At 43.9% G+C, this 20,708-nt stretch overlaps 1 protein-coding gene across 1 annotated transcript in view; it reads right to left on the bottom strand.

Moving 5' to 3' along the window:
• Positions 1-20,708, bottom strand: part of LOC146789754 (BOS complex subunit NOMO1-like) — a 343,657-nt gene that overhangs the window by 55,067 nt on the left and 267,882 nt on the right. Inside the window, exon 27 of the mRNA XM_085632091.1 lies at positions 876-986. Within this exon, the coding sequence (XP_085488217.1) occupies positions 876-986 (111 nt within the window). The remainder of the gene's footprint in view (positions 1-875; positions 987-20,708) is intronic.

Below are 20,708 nucleotides of genomic sequence, written 5' to 3'. Positions count from 1 at the left end.
ATACAGTATTGCTCAATGGTTTGGTGGAAAGACACTGTTTTACTGCAGCTGAAAAGAGTACATTAAAATCTCTAAAGAGAGACATTCATGAGTCCACTGGACTTACAAAGTAGGTCAACTCTGGTTTTAATTTACCACTCCCTAAATTCTGATCATATTTCTGGCTTAAGTAAATTCACATTTGATTTACAGAAAATATTTATATCATAAGCTGGAGTACTAATCACAAACTGTAGAAACATATATTGAGACTGATAGTACGGGACGCAAGCTAGAACTGCTTATGACCGTACGGTACGCCTAGGACTCCTCAATGTCCAAGGCTCTACTGACTATGAGAACGACAGACAACAGAATTCTAGTCATTTAGAAAATAATTCGACTGCAACCTTTTATGAACTGGTGAAAGTACATTACTTAATTTGGTAGCTATACAGTTGACAGCTGGTCTCGAAGATTGTTTTCTCAATATTTCGTTTTTTACCGCTTAAAATGGATACATACTCTTGGACTTATTTTCACATGTCTGGAGTAGATACCTCAAAATAGCCTTGAAGAAGTCAGAGGTTAAACAAAACATGTATAGACTGAATCATCGGTATCTTGTATGATTGAACCAACTGTATTCTATGTTGATGGCGGGAGTAGGAGTAAAGAAACTACTTACCACTTTCTATGAGTTCTGGACTATTGATTTGAAGAGGAGTAAACAAGTACTATATGTTACGGATGACTGTAGCATTAAACATATTAGGGATCCACAATACTAACTTGCCTTTTTCAGGTGCACCAGTGCTCCAATATTTATATGTTATATACCGAGATGGGCTAAGGCAGCCATGCCTTTGATGCAAAACTAAGTGATTAACACTTACCCACAAAGTAGGAAGATATTCAGATGAAGTTATCACGTTGCCACTTAAATCAAACTGGTTGATTTGTCGAAATGCGATAATATTCACATCATCAATGTCAGTGTTGGCAACCTAAAATGATTGGAACACATTTAATTAACTCATTTGATTTTTAAAAGCAATTTAGGAAGTAATTCCATAAATAGGACCTAATGATTACTCTACTTTAAGTAGAAAACACACAAAGACTATTCCTAAGGAACTTCATCTGTATTAATGGTATATCAAGGGCATGAAAAACAATATTACCATTATAGTGATCTGGATGGATGGCCACAATAGATAAAGCAAAAAGCACTCAATACATATTCTTAAGAAAATGTTACTGCATTAATAGAAAATGAATGGAATGCAACACAATATTTCTTTTACATGAATATTGAGAGATTCCTACAAGGGGTATATTCAAATATATTAAAAAAACATTGTGGAGCAAGAATCTTCATCTGCAAAGTTGTATCAGCATTTATACTTGGCACTTCACTTCAACTACGCAGAGGCTCAATGTGATGTATCTAAGCATCAAGAACTCTGTACACCAATAAACAAAAATCGGTTTGTTTCATGATACTGCAACATCATGCAGCGCAAATGTAGAAACATTACGAGTGGAAGTGACTACAAGGATGCAAGGGGTAAAAGAGCCAAAATGCTAGCATGAACTGCATCACTCTCTTGAACTCTTCGAACTGCCTCTTCTAACCCTCCAATCTTGTGATTTGATCTCTCTTCACTTCTGGCCTCAGTTCATTTCCCTCAAAGTTTATTCTCAATTGTACCTTCTACTGACTAAGCACTCTCCATAAATAATGATATCATGTAACTATATTTATAACTCTTCTTTTTCTCCTTTTGAAGTACACATTTTCTCAATTTGCATTCTATACCTTAGTCATTGACTAAAAAACACAAATCACACCTTTTTAATGATGGTATCGTACACTCCGTTTTTTGTAACTATTATTTACAAACCCTTTCAGAAGCACTTTAAACCGCAGGTAGGAAAAAGCAGTATGATTATACTGAGAGGACGGAAATAACTGGACTGGATATAAAGCAGGTGCACTTATGTATGCAAATGACCTTTCTGCCTGATGACATATCTAAATACACTCATTTACTTTGTTTTAACCTTTATGAAACATAAGTGCATTTATGAGCAAATAGCTAACTTTCAAAAGATGACAATGTCCAAAAATAAATTAATTCAGATCAGGGCAAAGATGGAAGCTTGAGAATCTGGATACCCTTCTCTGGTTGAAAACATGCATGCAGAATCTGTCCTCTCAGCAGTATTGAGCCAAACATCACCTGTACTAGTTTTACAATGTTTTTCTCCTGTGCCAGAATGTTTTATGGTAAGGACAGGATCTGTAGTTATCAAAATTGGCACTTCAGAAAAAACATCAAAATGCATTATGTTAGCTCTTCTTTGGAGCCTTTGTAAAAAGTGAAATATACTTAAGATGGAAACTCCTTTCCATGCTTCTTTTGTCTAAACATTCACTCCAAGTAGCTATGGCTGTGAGTGGTCTCAGGAAAGCTTGCATCAGGAAGTTTATAACAGTCATCGGAGGAGACGGCAGAATGGACAGGAACAAACAGCGGTGCTTCCTGCCCTACAGATAGTAATGCACCCACAGAAGTATAAGGGATGCAAAGGCTCATAGATTGGGTTTGGACTGTTTTGAAGTTTCAAGATGGGCGACAAACCTTTATTTTTTTGACAGAGTTTCTTTATTGACATCTCAGCATACATGACTAGAACCATAGGGGTACAATCTATCAGCGAAAAGAACAGAGCAACCGGATAGAGTTTATAAAGCATTATAGCAAGGCAAATGCAGAAGGTAACACTGAGTCTGGGGTGGAGGGGGAAGATCCAACCTTCTGGCGGGGGAAGTTACGAAGAGTACCCCACTCACCCAGTGAATCAGAAGAACTCCAGACAGCACCGGAAGGGAGGAGGTAGTAATGTGGTCAGTGACCACTGCAGTCCCTTGTTGAGCAATGAGGCATTCCTAGTGGCAAGGTACACCTGGCTAACTTTCACTGATCCTCAATGGACGGGATCAAGGTGGCTTCTCATTTGCTTAAGCCTCTAGTGCGCTCAGGTACCCCTCCGGGCATATTGGATTTAGGGGTCTTGTGGCAGTGTAGCTGTGCTTAGTAAGAGCACTGATTTATGCATATGGTCCTTTTCGTAAGTCGTGTAGCCAATGGTCCAATGGGTGGGGAGGGGTTAATGGAGACTTACAGTTCTGGAGATGCGCTGCTTGGTGAGTATCAAAGCAAGAACAATGAACTGGTGCATGTTCGGAGTGCCTTTTTTGTGCTTGGCCAACCCTAGCAGACAATGTGCCACCGGGAAATGTCAGAGGTGTTTCATCACCACCTCCCAGTAGCCTGTTATGGTCGAACAGTGCCACAACATGTGAAAAAAATCTGCACTGATGATATACCATGGGCAAGTGCAAGTTGCGATCAATCTATCGGGGGTCAGGTAGATGCGAAACAAATGATGAACATGTTACTTACCTTGTGTAACACTTTATCTAGTATTTTTAACTACCTGTGGATCCTTACTTAAAAATAATCCACAAGCGCCAAACTGGATCCGGATGTTTTTGAGCAGTACCCCTGCGAGCCGTAAGGTGGCATTGTTCTACACTGCGCCTGCACTGCCCACACCGGAAGTGATGTGCACGGTAGCTATACAGGCGTCAGTTATTTTCATGACTCTCCACGCCAGCAGTGCGGAGCCACAATGAGAACTCATCACTGGTTTGAAAAACTAAGGCTCTGAGTAGGGTGTCCCTTACACTGAAATTGGCTCGCAGAGGGGAGAGGATAGGAGGATCAGTAAGGAATGTGCAGCTAGATAGAGTTACTAAAGGTAAGTAATGTATGTGTTCATCTGATAGAGACTTCTAGCTGCACATTCTTTACCTTAGAATAGATACCCAAGCAATACCTCACCGGAGGTGGGTCTTCGAAACAATTTAAAATCAAAAGGTCCTGCCAGACTGAACGGTCAAAGCGCCCGTCGCGATGGACCTGACTGTCTAGACAGTAGTGTTTAGTAAACTTGTGCAAAGACGCCTACGTTGCATACAGAGATATCCGGGACAGGTACTCCGCAGGCTAATGCTGTTGCAGCCTTGGAATGAATGAATGAATGAATGAGCAATCAAACCCTCAGGCGTTTGCTTCTTGGCCAATGCGTAGCAGATCTTGATGCAGAGCACTATCCATCTTGAGATGGTTCTTTTCTGCACCGCATTCCCTTTCTTAGTTCCTACGTACCCCACAAAGAGCTGGTCGTCCACCCGGAACTGTTTCGTGCGAGCAAGGAATGCCAATGCTCTTTTCTGTGTCTAGATGGTGGAGTCTCTCCTCCTCTTTGAAGGGGTTGGGCGGAGCAAAGAAGAAAGGCAGAGTGATGTTCTGGACAACATGTAAGGGAGTCACAACCTTCGGAAGGAAAAAGGCATGTGTCAAGCTTGAACGGATAGAAGGTGGTGTAAGGAGAGTGCAACGAGAGTGCCTACAATTCGCTGGGCAATGTTATGGCCACTAGAAAGGCAATTTTGATGGTCAATAGCCTAAGAGGGACATTGTGTAGAGGCTCAAAGAGTGGACACATCAAATAGTTGAGAACAAGATTTAGATACCACTGGGGGATGATGAATGGCCTGCAGTGAAACGTGTTGCAAGCCTTTCAGAAACCTAGATACAATAGGTAACTTTAATAAAGAAGGCTGGTCTGACAACCTAACAAATGGTGAATTGAATGAAAGATAACCTTTAACTGTGCCCACAGCATAGCCCTGCTGGGACAACGATAGCTCGAACAGAAGAACCTTGGAAAAAGAGGTACAGAAAAATGATTGGTGTAATGGGAATCATACCATGTCACAAACTTATCTCAACGGCAGGCTTATACAGATTTGTTGCAGGGACGCCTGGCTGCCAGAATAACATCACAGACTTCAGAAGGGAGTTCAAGAGCTGTCAATTTTCGCTGCTAAATCTCTATACATGAAGGTGATGGGTGAGCAGGTTCGGGTGCAGAACCCTCCCCTTTTGCTGTGGCAGAAGATCCTCTCGAAGAGGACACCTGTTGGAGGACCGATGGCCATGCTCAGCTCGATTAACCAGATTCTCTGATTAACCAGATTCTCAGTGTCCAATCTGCAGCCACAAGAATAATTTGGGCTCAGTCAGTCCTGACCTTCTCGAGAACTCTGGGCAGGAGTGGTATTGGTGGAAAGGCGTACAGGAGGCAGGAGCTCCACTCGAGACGAAAAGCGTGCAGTGGTGAAAAGGTTTAACCAAGGCTCTCCCCCCTGCTGAAAGTCCTTGCACCACCTCCAGGTGGAGATGCCATTTGTGATCCGCTAGGCATCCTCTATTGTCCATCCTTGTGTTCAGAGCGCCCACTTTGCCGTTCCAGTCATTTCTAGAGATGCAGAGCCTCGCGACAAAGTGTCCACAACCCTACCTGCCATGTTTGTTACAGTACCACATGGTGGTGGGGTTGTCGGTAAACACCTGCACCAGCCTTCCCCTGATCAAAGGAAGAAAGGCTTTCAATGCCGGGAAGCAACCACGACCAACGTCTGAGGTGGTTCTCCTTCCGCCAGTTGTAAGTGGGTGGCATGGGTGGAGGGGTAGTTACAAAGAGGATGGATAGCCCTTTTGGACAATTTGCAAAACCTAATGGTCTGGTGTTACTGACCACCAGTGGTGCAAGTGAGGACCTATCCTGCACTCCACTGGAGGCCCATGATGGTCATAGGGCACACTAAAAGGGTTTGGAGGCTGCGACTACTTTGTGAACTGGTCCGACCTCTGGCTACCTGTCACACGTGGTGTATGGGACACATGTCCTCAGCCACGAAAATGCTGGGAAGCCTGTTGGCTGTGGTGGCTGGGAGGGTATGGATGAGGTTCGAGGCCCCTTCCATGGCCACAAAAGGACAGGAGGCAGACTGGGAGTGATGAGGGGCCATAGACAAGCCCATTAATCAGGATGTAGCTCAGCTGTCTTTAAAGAGCTCCAGTGCTGGGGGCGCCTTCTCTCCGAAAATACTTGAGCCTTCAAAGGGCATGTCCATAAGTGAGGCTTGGAAATCCCATAAAAAGCCAGAGGTTCTCAGCCAGGCATGGAGCCGCAAGGCCACAGACTATGAAATCGCTCTGCCCAGCGAGTCGGTCATGTCAGTCCACATCGTATGGTGAACTTTGCTGCTCCTCTCCTGTCCGCAATAGCCTGGGAAAGTATGCCTTAGTTCGAGCAGACTAAGAGCCCCGTGTGAGAGAAAATTGTTTCCAACACTACGCAGGGCATTCCTAAGAAGGAATTAGAAGCCGCAAAAACGCAACAGGCGACTATGAGGGCCTCTTTGCATACATAACCCTTGGAAATTCCATCACGCTGATCATCCAGTATTAGATTGTGACCTCGGAAGAATTACACTTCCCTGAGAGAACTCAGTCTTTTTATCATGAAAATTCTACAGTACCTTGGAGCATCAAACTATTGCAGTTAAGGCCATTTCCAGTCCCTGCCCTGTGGAGAACCCTAGAATAACTCAGGGTTTGAAACGCGTTGACTCTGAGCTGAAGCCAAGATATTTATGGGGCACTCCAGGGAGTTTTAAAAGAGATGTACCCCCCTATGGGGTAATGACCTCTTGTACACAGAGCAGCCTTCAGCTCAGTAAACGTTTGAATCCAGATACGTCCGCCTGTTTCTTCATGTGTTACACAAGGACTGATGTCCTCTAAAGACTTTAGGAGGCAATCGACATTTTCACATGGTGTTCATTTACTGTATATGTGTTTATTGAGTATTTTGTGTTTTGATTTATATGTATCTTTGGTGTTAAATGTGCAAAATTTGTGTCTCTTTTAAGGACACGACAAAATGTTCCCATGCATAAAAATTTGAAATTGAAAAATAATGTAAAATAAACTATGCATGCTTAGGATTTAATGGCTAGGTATTGCTAAATAATTTTTTAACAACCTTTCTGGCCAATTCTTTGTTTTCTTAATTATAGTGGTCCAGGCCAGGGAGTGATAGGACCCAAGCCTTTTTTGTTTCACATGTCAAGACAATAGGCAGCACTTGCACAACCTAATCCCAGATCAAATGGGAATATCGGCTCAAAAGCATGCAGTGTTCACCGACCGCAGTGCAAGCCTGGGGAAGAAAACATTCTCTTGCCAAAGGTATCCATCCTCTTGGATTCCCTATCCGGTGAAGTGGTAGGGAACGCGCCGGGTTGATCCTACAGGTGGAGGCTTTAAACACCAAGTTCTCCAGAGTGGGGAGCAATTGTCCAATACACAGGAGCCCCTGTGCAAGGCTTGGACCAGGACCAGAGTTGGACGTCAGTAAGGGATTCATTAATGGGGAGTAGGGTATCGAGGGGGCAACTCCCAGCTGAAGCACCTCTGTCAAGATGCTAGTCTTGACTCCCACTGTGAAGCTGCCCTACGCATCACCATAGCGAAAGAGTCCCTCCTCCTTAACCAGGGTAGCAGGAGAGACCAGGATAGTGTGAAGTGAGGTGTCCAACTCATGTTCTCCGCCAGTTCCACATACTAGTTGTCCTCATTCTCATCACTCAGACCCTTCTCATTTGTCTCCTTCTCCAGGCCTGTCAAATGTAAAAGGCACTGGCTTCGGTCTGGAGAGAATGGTCCCAGTCGGTGCCAGAACAGACATTGGATGTTGCCCTTCCAGCTACCTGTCAGAGTCAGGAATGATGTTGGGGATGGGGAATGGCAGCACCGGGGATGTCGGCACTGGAGCAAGCACCAAGGAAGGTTTCGGTTTCCATGGATGCTTCGTTCTAGATTCAACATGGGATCCATGGGGCCCAAATGGCACCGAGGGCAAACGAGCCCGAAGGGAACTGTGGGGCCTGAAGGAGCTCCAGAGGGGCCGGGCCACACAAATATGAGATGCATGGCCTCATAAAATTCCTTAAGCTGGGCAGGGGTCGCAGTGAAGCGTGGAGCAGACCCTGGCTCAAGCTCTACCGAAGCATGAGGCCTGCAGTGCTGTTGCTCCCCCGCCTTATTCGAAGAGTTCAACAGGCGTGGCAAAATCAAAGCTTGCTGTGACGGGCACCACATTGTACGAAATCAGCCAGGTTCTTTTTTTTTTTTTTTTTTTTTGCAAAAACAATTTTTATTGCATTACTCAATCACAAATGACATACACAATGTAAATCAGGTCAGTGGCCGCCATCGGCAAATAGTGCTATGTCCAAGTTCAATCCGGGCCACTTCCAACTACCAATGCACTGTCCCCAAACCTTCCCCAAAACGAACTCACCCCCCCCTCCCACATGTCGGTGTGCCGAGACGCCCGATACCAGGATAAACCTCTTTCAGAGGTAGCTGTGTTAGGAGCCACGAAACCCCCCCACCACCACAATCAGGCCCCCAGCAGAAAGGAAAAGGAAAGGGAAAGCCCCTGGCCCCCATGATCAAATCAGCTAGCCTCTCCTCACCCCTAGGTGCCTGCCGGGTGTTCCAGTGCCTCAGGGTCCCCCTCCTCCTCTAGTCCCCATCAGCCAGGTTCTTACGGGACATCCTCCCACACCGGGAGTACAAATCTCTCAAAAAAAGAGTCATCAAAACGTTGTGAAAAAAGCCAGTCAAAAAATGACTGAGGAAAGCTCCGATGATCAGATCAGCGCTTTCTGGTTCGGAAAGAAAAGAACTGGCATCAGAGTACCGGGGTGGAGTCTATAGAGGTGCCGAGTACGTAATTTCTGGCACGGACGATGCCAAGCCAAACTAGACCACCTACCGGCGAGCAGGGTTGCATTTCAAAAACTTCTGGATCCAGTTTGAAAGCCTGGGTATTATTCTGAGTTAAGGAATCTGCAGCTAGAAGTCTCTATCAGACAGCTAAAATTTTGTAAGTATTTGAGACATGCACTGAGAGAAATATTCTTAAGTTTAAGTAAACATTGCACCCATTAGGCCGCAGTGAACTCGTGGCCAGCATCAGTTTCCCAGTCTTCCCTTAGCGTTGTGAGGAGCGGACCCATCCTGTGTTTTGAAGCTTGGTAAATGCATGTCACTGCTTATCTGTGCGTAATAAGCGCTTGCAGTCGTTGGGATGTACCAGGCACTGTGTTCTGCTCCAGATCTAGTGTAAGTGATGTGTTATCGCTGAGTACAGGAGAAGGTTCCCTGTGTTCAATTCAGTAGTCTCAACCAGGTTGTCAAACTGTCTTTGATGGCCATTTGTGAACAAGTCTCACCAGTGAGTAAGCCAGCCACTGTTCAGAAATGTGTCAAATCGAGATAGGAGGTTTCTCTAACCAGGCATCACCCAAAGTGGAAGGGCAGGGGCATAAGGCATCGGCCCCCGGTACTAATACCCTTCCTCCAGCAATGCCTAGCTACCTTAATCAGTGCATTCCTTTCAACAAATGGGTTTATGGGGCCAGTCCCAGCAGCCATTCTAGAATGCTTCTCGGTTGAGTGTCTGGAAAGCAGTCACCCATTTCTTTAACACAGTTCGCTGTCGGCTATTCAAGTTGAGTGGCAATGTAGCAATGCTTGTAATTTGGTGGCCTTAGGGCCCCCCCTCACCCAATGGCGCATATAGCTTTGCAATGGAGGTTCTGCACATCAGTACCCCATTTCAAAGTGATCAGCTGAGACGATATTTACCGGAAGAACCTTCAATTTAAAACCACCAGGATGGCTGAGAAGTACAGCAAAAATGGGAGCACAGGGGGAAACTGTAGTCCACACCAAAATGGGATAGTTCAAGTTAGTCAGAGCTCTCACAAGGTTACCTGCCACAAGACCTCCCTCCATATGACAGTTCCAGACCCGCAGATATTTAATGGTGTCAATGGCCCAGGTAAGGGGGCGGTGGCAGGCAGTGTTTGACTTTGTGGTGCCAATACTGGAGTGAGAAGAAATAGGCCCAATTTGTGGCAGTTAATCCTTAGGCCGGATAGCCCACCAAATTCCTCTAGAAGGGCAATGAGGCGCACCATGGGATCTTCGTGCTTGCGAAGGTATATCAGAGCAACATCCACGATATGGTATGCCACCTCCCATCCACCTGTACAACTTAATTTGGGCCCTTGCTCGCAATGTGCAGGCCAAATGTTCCATGGCCATTGCAAAAATGATGGGACGAAAATGGACACCCCTGGTGAGTGCCATGCTCTATGTAAAGTAAGTCGCAGATTACATTGCCAGATCTCACTCTAGTGCCGTTAATAGGATCACAGACCCAGCCACCCCAGGGAGTCAAAGGCCTTTTTTACTTCTTGTATAACAATCCATGGACAGAGTCCTGTGGAATGTGGCCAGTCCATTATAATTAACAATCCCTGCATGTTTAAAAAGGTGCTGCATCCCAGAAAGAAACCATTTTGATCTAGGTTGACTCTTAATTGTGCTATTTGCACTAGTCTACTTGCCAGTATTTTCCCCTGGATTTTATAATCCAAATTCAGTAAAGATAAGGGGCAGTACGAACCAACAAAAAACGCATCTGCTTGGCTTAAGGAGAACTGTGAGAACTGCTTTACTCATAGAATGTGGGAGCTGCCCCAATGTCCGCGCTGCCTCGTACACATGTAGTAACCAGCGGGGCCAATTGTGGCATAAAATGCCATGGGGAAGCCGTCCATTCGGGGCGTCTTACCCCTGGCCATTTGTGAGATTGCAAAGCTTCGGTCTAAAGTTCTAAAGTGAGGAGTCTAATTCAGAACGCTGGAGAGTGTTGAGAGTTGATAGGTGAAGGGTGTAGAAGTACGTCTCAATATATTTTACCTCTACTGTCTCGAGGGGCCAGGGGGGGGGGGGGCGGTGGAAGGGGCATACAATGAGCAATAATATTCCCAGAATGTGTGATTGATTTCGGCCTATGTGTTCACTGTATGACCATGCGATTTTCTTACAGCCGCCACTGGGGGTCTGGGTACTTACCAACAGAAAAGCCAGGCAAGGAGGCACCCGCCTTCTATCCTTCCATCTGTTGGCAGGCCATGTATTCATTGTAGTCTAGTGAGGCAGTCTACCTAAAGTATCTCTATGGTCCAATTTGGCTCGGGCCAACTGGGTGAAAGCAGAGTGACAACAAACAGTACGAAATCCATGGGTTTAAAGCAAAAGCTAGAAAAAATGTGCTATAAAAGCTACAAGCAGATGAAATTTAATCTATTCAGAAAGCCACTAAATGCCCACCTAAAGGCGCCACAGGCCATTTCCCTTATTAGGACCAAATCCCTCACTCACCACGAAGGTGACATGCTTCATCATGGGGATTCTCCTCTACAAGGAAAAACCTAGTTCCTTGGAGGGCTACAACCCTCTCGGCTAGAGAGAGGAGCACAGGGATGTTTTGAATATTGACTAGGATATCCTAAATCCTCATGTGAAAAGCAAAGGTGTGAATGAAGGCGCAGCGCAAATCATATATAAGTGCAAAAGTGTTGATTAAAACTGGATAAGAGTTGTACAATCAGGCATTTATTAATATACACCCTTTCACAGGATTAAAACCAGCGCACCAGCGGTATGGATTTAAAACCGCTCTGGTGACAGTGAAAAAAATGGTCGACATGTTTCAGCCATAATGCCCAAAATCGGGTCAGGCTTTCATCAGGACCTATACCAGGTGCTACTGTGAACAAAGTGAGAACCAGTGCAACAAAAAGGATACCAAATTTAACTTTATCAATGTATCCAATCACTCTTCAGACTATCATTGGATGGAAGAGGAAAGTACCTATAATACAAAAACCACTCATTAATAATTTTTTTTATATATATTCATCAATCGCAAGGTGTATCATGTGACTTACTGAATAGAAAAGGATTTAAATCTCTTACCCGCATGTGCTGGGTATTCAATCCCACCTCTGCCTGGCAGCCGCTTACGAAGGGGGCACCGCTCTACAAAGGAACGGTGTACATTGTGATTAACAAAAAACTTGTCCTTCCTCTGTCTATGGGTGAAGACTAACTCCTATAGAAATTCTAGAAGGTAAGTGTATACATCGGACTACAAACTAGGAAAGCAACCAGGAACTTGTCGGTGTGAAAACAATCTAAACAAAATGAAAATAATTAATTCTATTATGATTACACAAAGGCCAAAAAAGAAGAAAGACAGGCCAATAGCATGAAAAACACACAGAGCAACTCTTATAATAGTGAGATCTCGTGTCAATGCAGAAATCTGATGCATAAGATGTTGATGCAGCATCAACATCAGACCCTCATTTTAAAACCCAAAGGAAATAAGTGAAAACCGCCGCGGGCTGCCAAACAACTAAACGATCTTATCTGCCACCCTTGGCCTTTACTGGTTTTAAATGTTTTCAAAAGAAAACGTGGTTCCAAACGAATTAGCCCTGAGATTATCCTCAATACAAGATAGCAATGTAGTTACTATCATCCGCACAGTAATTCAATGCTTGAGTCGAAATCACAAAGGGACAACGGCCAAAATAGCAAATAAACCGAGCCCCATAGCCTCTCACCTGTCCGTCGGTACTCCGAGTCGTGTAGAGCCGGCGACCGGAGGTAGAAAGGAGACGGGACCCGCGGCCAGTTAAATAATCCGCAGCCAGCTCCAAATGTTAATCAGCTGTGATCGTCACGTAGGGTCATGTATAGAGAAAGAGAACACGCAAGAGTAAAGCGTGGTCCACTAATCACCTCCACATGCGCAAATAGCTTGTATTAGAAGTGGCCACGCAGAAAGAATTTAAACATTTTCATAAGCGGCAAAGCAAATACAGAGAGAACAACCTCCGTAATGTAATACACAACCCTTGATCCTTTCGCTACCAACAAGGTGAAAAAGGGTGCCTGCGCTACTCATAAATGCTCCTCACATGCGCATGCGCAACGGAAAGATAAAATATCGCTCATATCAAATACAAAATAGCAACTGCTTTTCTCCCAATATGCGAGGATATTGAAGCCAAAGGGAACACAAGGGACCAATGCAGATCTTTACAACTCGCAAATGAAGACCAATAAATAGCCAAAAGCCCAACCCTCCGATGTTAGGGTATATAATTAAATCAGGTCATTAAGTAGCGAGCCCTCACCACATATGCACACTCTATGCATGGAACAGATGACGCACCCTTCTCATGCGCTATATCATCTGATTACTGTGAGAGAGTCCCCTCCGGGCAAGGCTATTGAGAACAAACTGGTGCCAAACAGCACAGGGGGTATCATTCAGAATGACACACAGGCTGACCCTATGATGTGTGAATGTATAATCAGATCCAGTGCCTTGGTGGCCAAAAGCCAATATGCAAAGTTGCCCGGCCTCCAACTGGAAACAAACACTCTGTATCCCCTGGATGGCTCACAAATATAATGGCAGGGGGTTTCATCAACCGACGTATGAAGGTCATGGTACTTAAAGTGAAGCCCACGGGATATCGTCATTTAAACCTCCACTGTCACTTTTTAACTTATGAACCCACCATTGTTCGCGTCTAAATAGAAACGAGGTAACATCTGTAATATGTGTAGGAATAAATGGTTTCTCCAATACAGTCCATTTAAGATCTGCTGGATTGTGTGCAGCATTCCAAAAATGTGTAGTCAGTTAGGTGGAAGATTTCTTACACCTAATAGTGCTCTTGTGTTCCAGTATTCTTGTTTTTACTTTCCACGTAGTCATACCTACATAGCGGAAAGCACAAGGGCAGGTGATCAAGTATATCAAATTATTGCTGTTGCAATTAGTGTGACTTTTTAAAAGCCACGGTCTTGGTGAGACGATGTAAATCTCAGTTGTGTGGTTCGTGTGCGAACAGGCTGCACAAGCCCCACAAGGGAAATGACCCTGGACTGGGGATAAATCCCAAAGGGTATTCTGTTGATTCGTATTAGGAATACGAGGACGTGTGTGTTCCAATCGATCTTTAATATTGGTACTCCGTTTGAAAGCAAACAATGGACGCGGTAGTGTTGCCCCACCAATATTCAAAATCTTCCAATTAGCCAAGATGCTCTTTTTAATTTGGTTTGAAAAACTGCAAAAAGTATGCACACATGTCAATCTGTCTTGGGTGGCTTTAGGAACACCTGGTTCCAAAAGAGCTGCCCGATTGTTATTAGCAGCTCTTTTGAGTGACTTTTTGACAAGTTTTTTTGGATATTTGCGTGTTTGTAACTGCAAAGCCAAATTACTCGCATGCTCCTGGTATTTACTGATAGAGGAGCAGTTTCTTTTAATGCGTAAGAATTGGCCAAAAGGTAAATTCTCCCGCAGGGCCTGGGGATGAAAGCTGTCATACAATAGAAGAGAATTTTTGGCCATAGGTTTCTTGAATAGTTCAGTGCTAAGCCCTCCCTCCGTTGGGCTGATCAGAATATCCAGGAATGGTAGCTGAGTATTGCTATACTCACATGTGAAATTTAAAAAGTCATTCTGATTATTCAACCACAACTTGAAGGCGTCAATAGATGTTGATGTCCCTCTCCAAACAACAAAAACATCATCGATGTATCTTTTCCATAAACGGATATTATCCAAGTATGGATTGTTGATGTTAAAAATGCATTGTTGTTCAAAGCAGTGAACATACAGATTCGCCAGACTAGGGGCAAAAACGCTCCCCATCGAAGTGCCTGACACCTGGAGAAAGAGACGATCCTCAAATTTGAAAAAATTCTCTTTCATCGCAATTCTCGCACAATTGACAATGAAAGGAACTGGAGTAATTGAGTCCAAGATGCTGCTTAATAAAAGGGTGTCTATGGTGGCCAGGGTCTCATCTTGTGGAATGCAGGTATATAAAGATTCCACATCGAATTAAACCAGAAAATCTTCCTCTGGTTCAAAAGAGATCTCCTCAACCAACCGTAGAACATCCTTGGTGTCCTTCAAATACGTGGGCATTGCCAACACCAAAGGTCTCAAAAAATAATCCACAAAAGTGGAAAGAGGTTCAAGCAATGAACCCACCCCTGAAACAATGGGACGTCCAGGTGGGGGTCTCTGAATTTTATGCACTTTGGGAAGTGCATAAAAATATGGGACTACTGGATGGATTTTGATCAAAAACCTAGCTTCACTGGCAGTGATCCAACCGTTCGTGAGAGCTTCTTCCACTATGATCTTGATCTCCTGCTCCAATCTCTTGGTGGGATCTGTTCTCAACACCTGATAGTATCGTTGATCATCCAATTGTCTCAGACACTCAGTCCGATAAGCGGAGGTATCCATTACAACAATGGCTCCCCCCTTATCAGCCGACTTAATGGTTACTGAGTCATCAGAAGATAGAGAGCGCATGGCGAGGCGCTCTTTGTTAGTTAAGTTCTGAAATTGTCTTGAGTTACTTGAACAAAGACTGTCAATCTGCAAAATTATTGCCTTTTCAAAGGTTAACACCTGTGGGGGTACTTGATTGGATAAAGGATTGAATGTAGATTTATTTCTCAATCCAGTATTCATATCTGTCTCGATAGAATCACCCTCAGATTTGTCTTTGAAATAAAAATGTAGCCGGATCTTTCTGAAAAATTGGGCCATCTCTTGTCTCACCTCAAAAGAGTCCCCACGGTAAGAAGGTACATAACCTAATCCTTTGTTCAATAAGTTAAGTTCGTCTGGGGTTAAGATCTTATTACTGAGATTGATGACTAAGTCGTCTCATTGCTCGTTCCTGCCCGTGCTTCCGTCATGCTTCTTGTTGATCGTGCTGGTGGATTGTCTGCCCAATGTACTTGGGCCTGTCGATTCCGACGTTTCCCTCGCGATCTCCCTCGGCCTTGTCCTAAAAAAGACTTTTCCAACCACCGCCGCAATGGTGGCCCCCTGGGCCGTTTGGCTATCCTCCGATCCCGCCACCAGGGCACATTTTTCCTTACCAACCGCAGCCCCAGTTTTATCCGGATCAGTCTTTTTTAGGACAAGGCCGAGGGAGATCGCGAGGGAAACGTCGGAATCGACAGGCCCAAGTACATTGGGCAGACAATCCACCAGCACGATCAACAAGAAGCATGATGGAAGCACAGGCAGGAACGAGCAACGAGACGACTTAGTCATCAATCTCAGTAATAAGATCTTAACCCCAGACGAACTTAACTTATTGAACAAAGGATTAGGTTTTGTACCTTCTTACCGTGGTGACTCTTTTGAGGTGAGACAAGAGATGGCCCAATTTTTCAGAAAGATACGGCTACATTTTTATTTCAAAGACAAATCTGAGGGTGATTCTATCGAGACAGATATGAAGACTGGATTGAGAAATAAATCTACATTCAATCCTTTATCCAATCAAGTACCCCCACAGGTGTTAACCTTTGAAAAGGCAATAATTTCGCAGATTGACAGTCTTTGTTCAAGTAACTCAAGACAATTTCAGAACTTAACTAACAAAGAGCGCCTCGCCATGCGCTCTCTATCTTCTGATGACTCAGTAACCATTAAGTCGGCTGATAAGGGGGGAGCCATTGTTGTAATGGATACCTCCGCTTATCGGACTGAGTGTCTGAGACAATTGGATGATCAACGATACTATCAGGTGTTGAGAACAGATCCCACCAAGAGATTGGAGCAGGAGATCAAGATCATAGTGGAAGAAGCTCTCGCGAACGGTTGGATCACTGCCAGTGAAGCTAGGTTTTTGATCAAAATCCATCCAGTAGTCCCATATTTTTATGCACTTCCCAAAGTGCATAAAATTCAGAGACCCCCACCTGGACGTCCCATTGTTTCAGGGGTGGGTTCATTGCTTAAACCTCTTTCCACTTTTGTGGATTATTTTTTGAGACCTTTGGTGTTGGCAATTCCCACGTATTTGAAGGACACCAAGGATGTTCTACGGTTGGTTGAGGAGATCTCTTTTGAACCAGAGGAAGATTTTCTGGTTTAATTCGATGTGGAATCTTTATATACCTGCATTCCACAAGATGAGACCCTGGCCACCATAGAAACCCTTTTATTAAGCAGCAACTTGGACTCAATTACTCCAGTTCCTTTCATTGTCAATTGTGCGAGAATTGCGATGAAAGAGAATTTTTTCAAATTTGAGGATCGTCTCTTTCTCCAGGTGTCAGGCACTTCGATGGGGAGCGTTTTTGCCCCTAGTCTGGCGAATCTGTATGTTCACTGCTTTGAACAACAATGCATTTTTAACATCAACAATCCATACTTGAATAATATCCGTTTATGGAAAAGATACATCGATGATGTTTTTGTTGTTTGGAGAGGGACATCAACATCTATTGACGCCTTCAAGTTGTGGTTGAATAATCAGAATGACTTTTTAAATTTCACATGTGAGTATAGCAATACTCAGCTACCATTCCTGGATATTCTGATCAGTCCAACGGAGGGAGGGCTTGGGACTGAACTATTCAAGAAACCTATGGCCAAAAATTCTCTTCTATTGTATGACAGCTTTCATCCCCAGGCCCTGCGGGAGAATTTACCTTTTGGCCAATTCTTACGCATTAAAAGAAACTGCTCCTCTATCAGTAAATACCAGGAGCATGCGAGTAATTTGGCTTTGCAGTTACAAACACGCAAATATCCAAAAAAACTTGTCAAAAAGTCACTCAAAAGAGCTGCTAATAACAATCGGGCAGCTCTTTTGGAACCAGGTGTTCCTAAAGCCACCCAAGACAGATTGACATGTGTGCATACTTTTTGCAGTTTTTCAAACCAAATTAAAAAGAGCATCTTAGCTAATTGGAAGATTTTGAATATTGGTGGGGCAACACTACCGCGTCCATTGTTTGCTTTCAAACGGAGTACCAATATTAAAGATCGATTGGTACACACACGTCCTCGTATTCCTAATACGAATCAACAGAATACCCTTTGGGATTTATCCACAGTCCAGGGTCATTTCCCTTGTGGGGCTTGTGCAGCCTGTTCGCACACGAACCACACAACTGAGATTTACATCGGCTCACCAAGACCGTGGCTTTTAAAAAGTCACACTAATTGCAACAGCAATAATTTGATATACTTGATCACCTGCCCTTGTGCTTTCCGCTATGTAGGTATGACTACGCGGAAAGTAAAAACAAGAATACTGGAACACAAGAGCACTATTAGGTGTAAGAAATCTTCCACCAAACTGACTACACATTTTTTGAATGCTGCACACAATCCAGCAGATCTTAAATGGACTGTATAGGAGAAACCATTTATTCCTACACATATTACAGATGTTACCTCGTTTCTATTTAGACGCGAACAATGGTGGGTTCATAAGTTAAAAAGTGACTGTGGAGGTTTAAATGACGATATCCCGTGGGCTTCACTTTAAGTACCATGACCTTCATACGTCGGTTGATGAAACCCCCTGCCATTATTTTTGTGAGCCATCCAGGGGATACAGAGTGTTTGTTTCCAGTTGGAGGCCGGGCAGCTTTGGATATTGGCTTTTGGCCACCAAGGCACTGGATCTGATTATACATTCACACATCATAGGGTCAGCCTGTGTGTCATTCTGAATGATACCCCCTGTGCTGTTTGGCACCAGTTTGTTCTCAATAGCCTTGCCCGGAGGGGGCTCTCTCACAGTAATCAGATGATATAGCGCATGAGAAGGGTGCGTCATCTGTTCCATGCATAGAGTATGCATATGTGGTGAGGGCTCGCTGCTTAATGACCTGATTTAATTATATACCCTAACATCGGAGGGTTGGGCTTTTGGCTATTTATTGGTCTTCATTTGCGAGTTGTAAAGATCTGCATTGGTCCCTTGTGTTCCCTTTGGCTTCAATATCCTCGCATATTGGGAGAAAAGCAGTTGCTATTTTGTATTTGATATGAGCGATATTTTATCTTTCCATTGCGCATGCGCATGTGAGGAGCATTTATGAGTAGCGCAGGCACCCTTTTTCACCTTGTTGGTAGCGAAAGGATCAAGGGTTGTGTATTACATTACGGAGGTTGTTCTCTCTGTATTTGCTTTGCCCCTTATGAAAATGTTTAAATTCTTTCTGTGTGGCCACTTCTAATACAAGCTATTTGCGCATGTGGAGGTGATTAGTGGACCACGCTTTACTTTTGCGTGTTCTCTTTCTCTACACGTGACCCTACGTGACGATCACAGCTGATTAACATTTGGAGCTGGCTGCGGATTATTTAACTGGCCGCGGGTCCCGTCTCCTTTCTACCTCTGGTCGCCGGCTCTACACGACTCGGAGTACCGACGGACAGGTGAGAGGCTATGGGGCTCGGTTTATTTGCTATTTTGGCCGTTGTCCCTTTGTGATTTCGACTCAAGCATTGAATTACTGTGCGGATGATAGTAACTACATTGCTATCTTGTATTGAGGATAATCTCAGGGCTAATTCGTTTAGAACCACGTTTTCTTTTGAAAACATTTAAAACCAGTAAAGGCCAAGGGTGGCAGATAAGATCGTTTAGTTGTTTAGCAGCCCGCGGCGGTTTTCACTTATTTCCTTTGGGTTTTAAAATGAGGGTCTGATGTTGATGCTGCATCAACATCTTATGCATCAGATTTCTGCATTGACACGAGATCTCACTATTATAAGAGTTGGTCTCTGTGTTTTTCATGCTATTGGCCTGTCTTTCTTCTTTTTTGGCCTTTGTGTAATCATAATAGAATTAATTATTTTCATTTTGTTTAGATTGTTTTCACACCGACAATTCCTGGTTGCTTTCCTAGTTTGTAGTCAGATGTATACACTTACCTTCTAGAATTTCTATAGGAGTTAGTCTTCACCCATAGACAGAGGAAGGACAAGTTTTTTGTTAATCACAATGTACACCGTTCCTTTGTAGAGCGGTGCCCCCTTCCTGAGCGACTGCCAGGCAGAGGTGGGATTGAATACCCAGCACATGCGGGTAAGAGGTTTAAATCATTTTCTATTCAGTAAGTCACATGATACACCTTACGATTGATGAATATATAAAAAAAAAAATTATTAATGAGTGGTTTTTGTATTATAGGTACTTTCCTCTTCCATCCAATGATAGTCTGAAGAGTGATTGGATACATTGATAAAGTTACATTCGGTATCCTTTTTGTTGCACTGGTTCTCACTTTGTTCACAGTAGCACCTGGTATAGGTCCTGATGAAAGCCTGACCCGATTTCGGGCATTATGGCTGAAACATGTCGACCATTTTTTTCACTGTCACCAGAGCGGTTTTAAATCCATACCGCTGGTGCGCTGGTTTTAATCCTGGGAAAGGGTGTATATGAATAAATGCCTGATTGTACAACTCTTATCCAGTTTTAATCAACACTGTTGCACTTATATAGGATTTGCGCTGCGCCTTCATTCACACCTTTGCTTTTCACATGAGGATTTAGGATATCCTAGTCAATATTCAAAACATCCCTGTGCTCCTCTCTCTAGCCGAGAGGGTTGTAACCCTCCAAGGAACTAGGTTTTCCCTTGTAGAGGAGAATCCCCATGATGAAGCATGTCACCTTCGTGGTGAGTGAGGGATTTGGTCCTAATAAGGGAAATGCCCTGTGGCGCCTTTAGGTGGGCATTTAGTGACTTTCTGAATAGATTAAATTTCATCTGCTTGTAGCTTTTATAGCACACTTTTTCTAGCTTTTGCTTTAGACCCATGGATTTCGTACTGTTTGTTGTAGCAATGATTGGGGAATAAATCCAGTGTGGTCTTTAAATTTCCCTAAGACCCTCTTGTTTGTAATCTGTTTTGGTTTGAAAGCAGAGTGATCCACATCTCCAGAACTCAGATCCTGGATTCCAAGACCATTAGTTTCCAGTAAACCATCATCTTGCTCCAGT

Source organism: Triturus cristatus, chromosome 10 (assembly GCF_964204655.1).
Source record: "Triturus cristatus chromosome 10, aTriCri1.1, whole genome shotgun sequence".
Taxonomy (NCBI): Eukaryota; Metazoa; Chordata; class Amphibia; order Caudata; family Salamandridae; genus Triturus; species Triturus cristatus.
The sequence above is the reverse complement of the archived record's forward strand: the minus strand, read 5'-3'. Positions and strand labels throughout refer to the sequence as shown.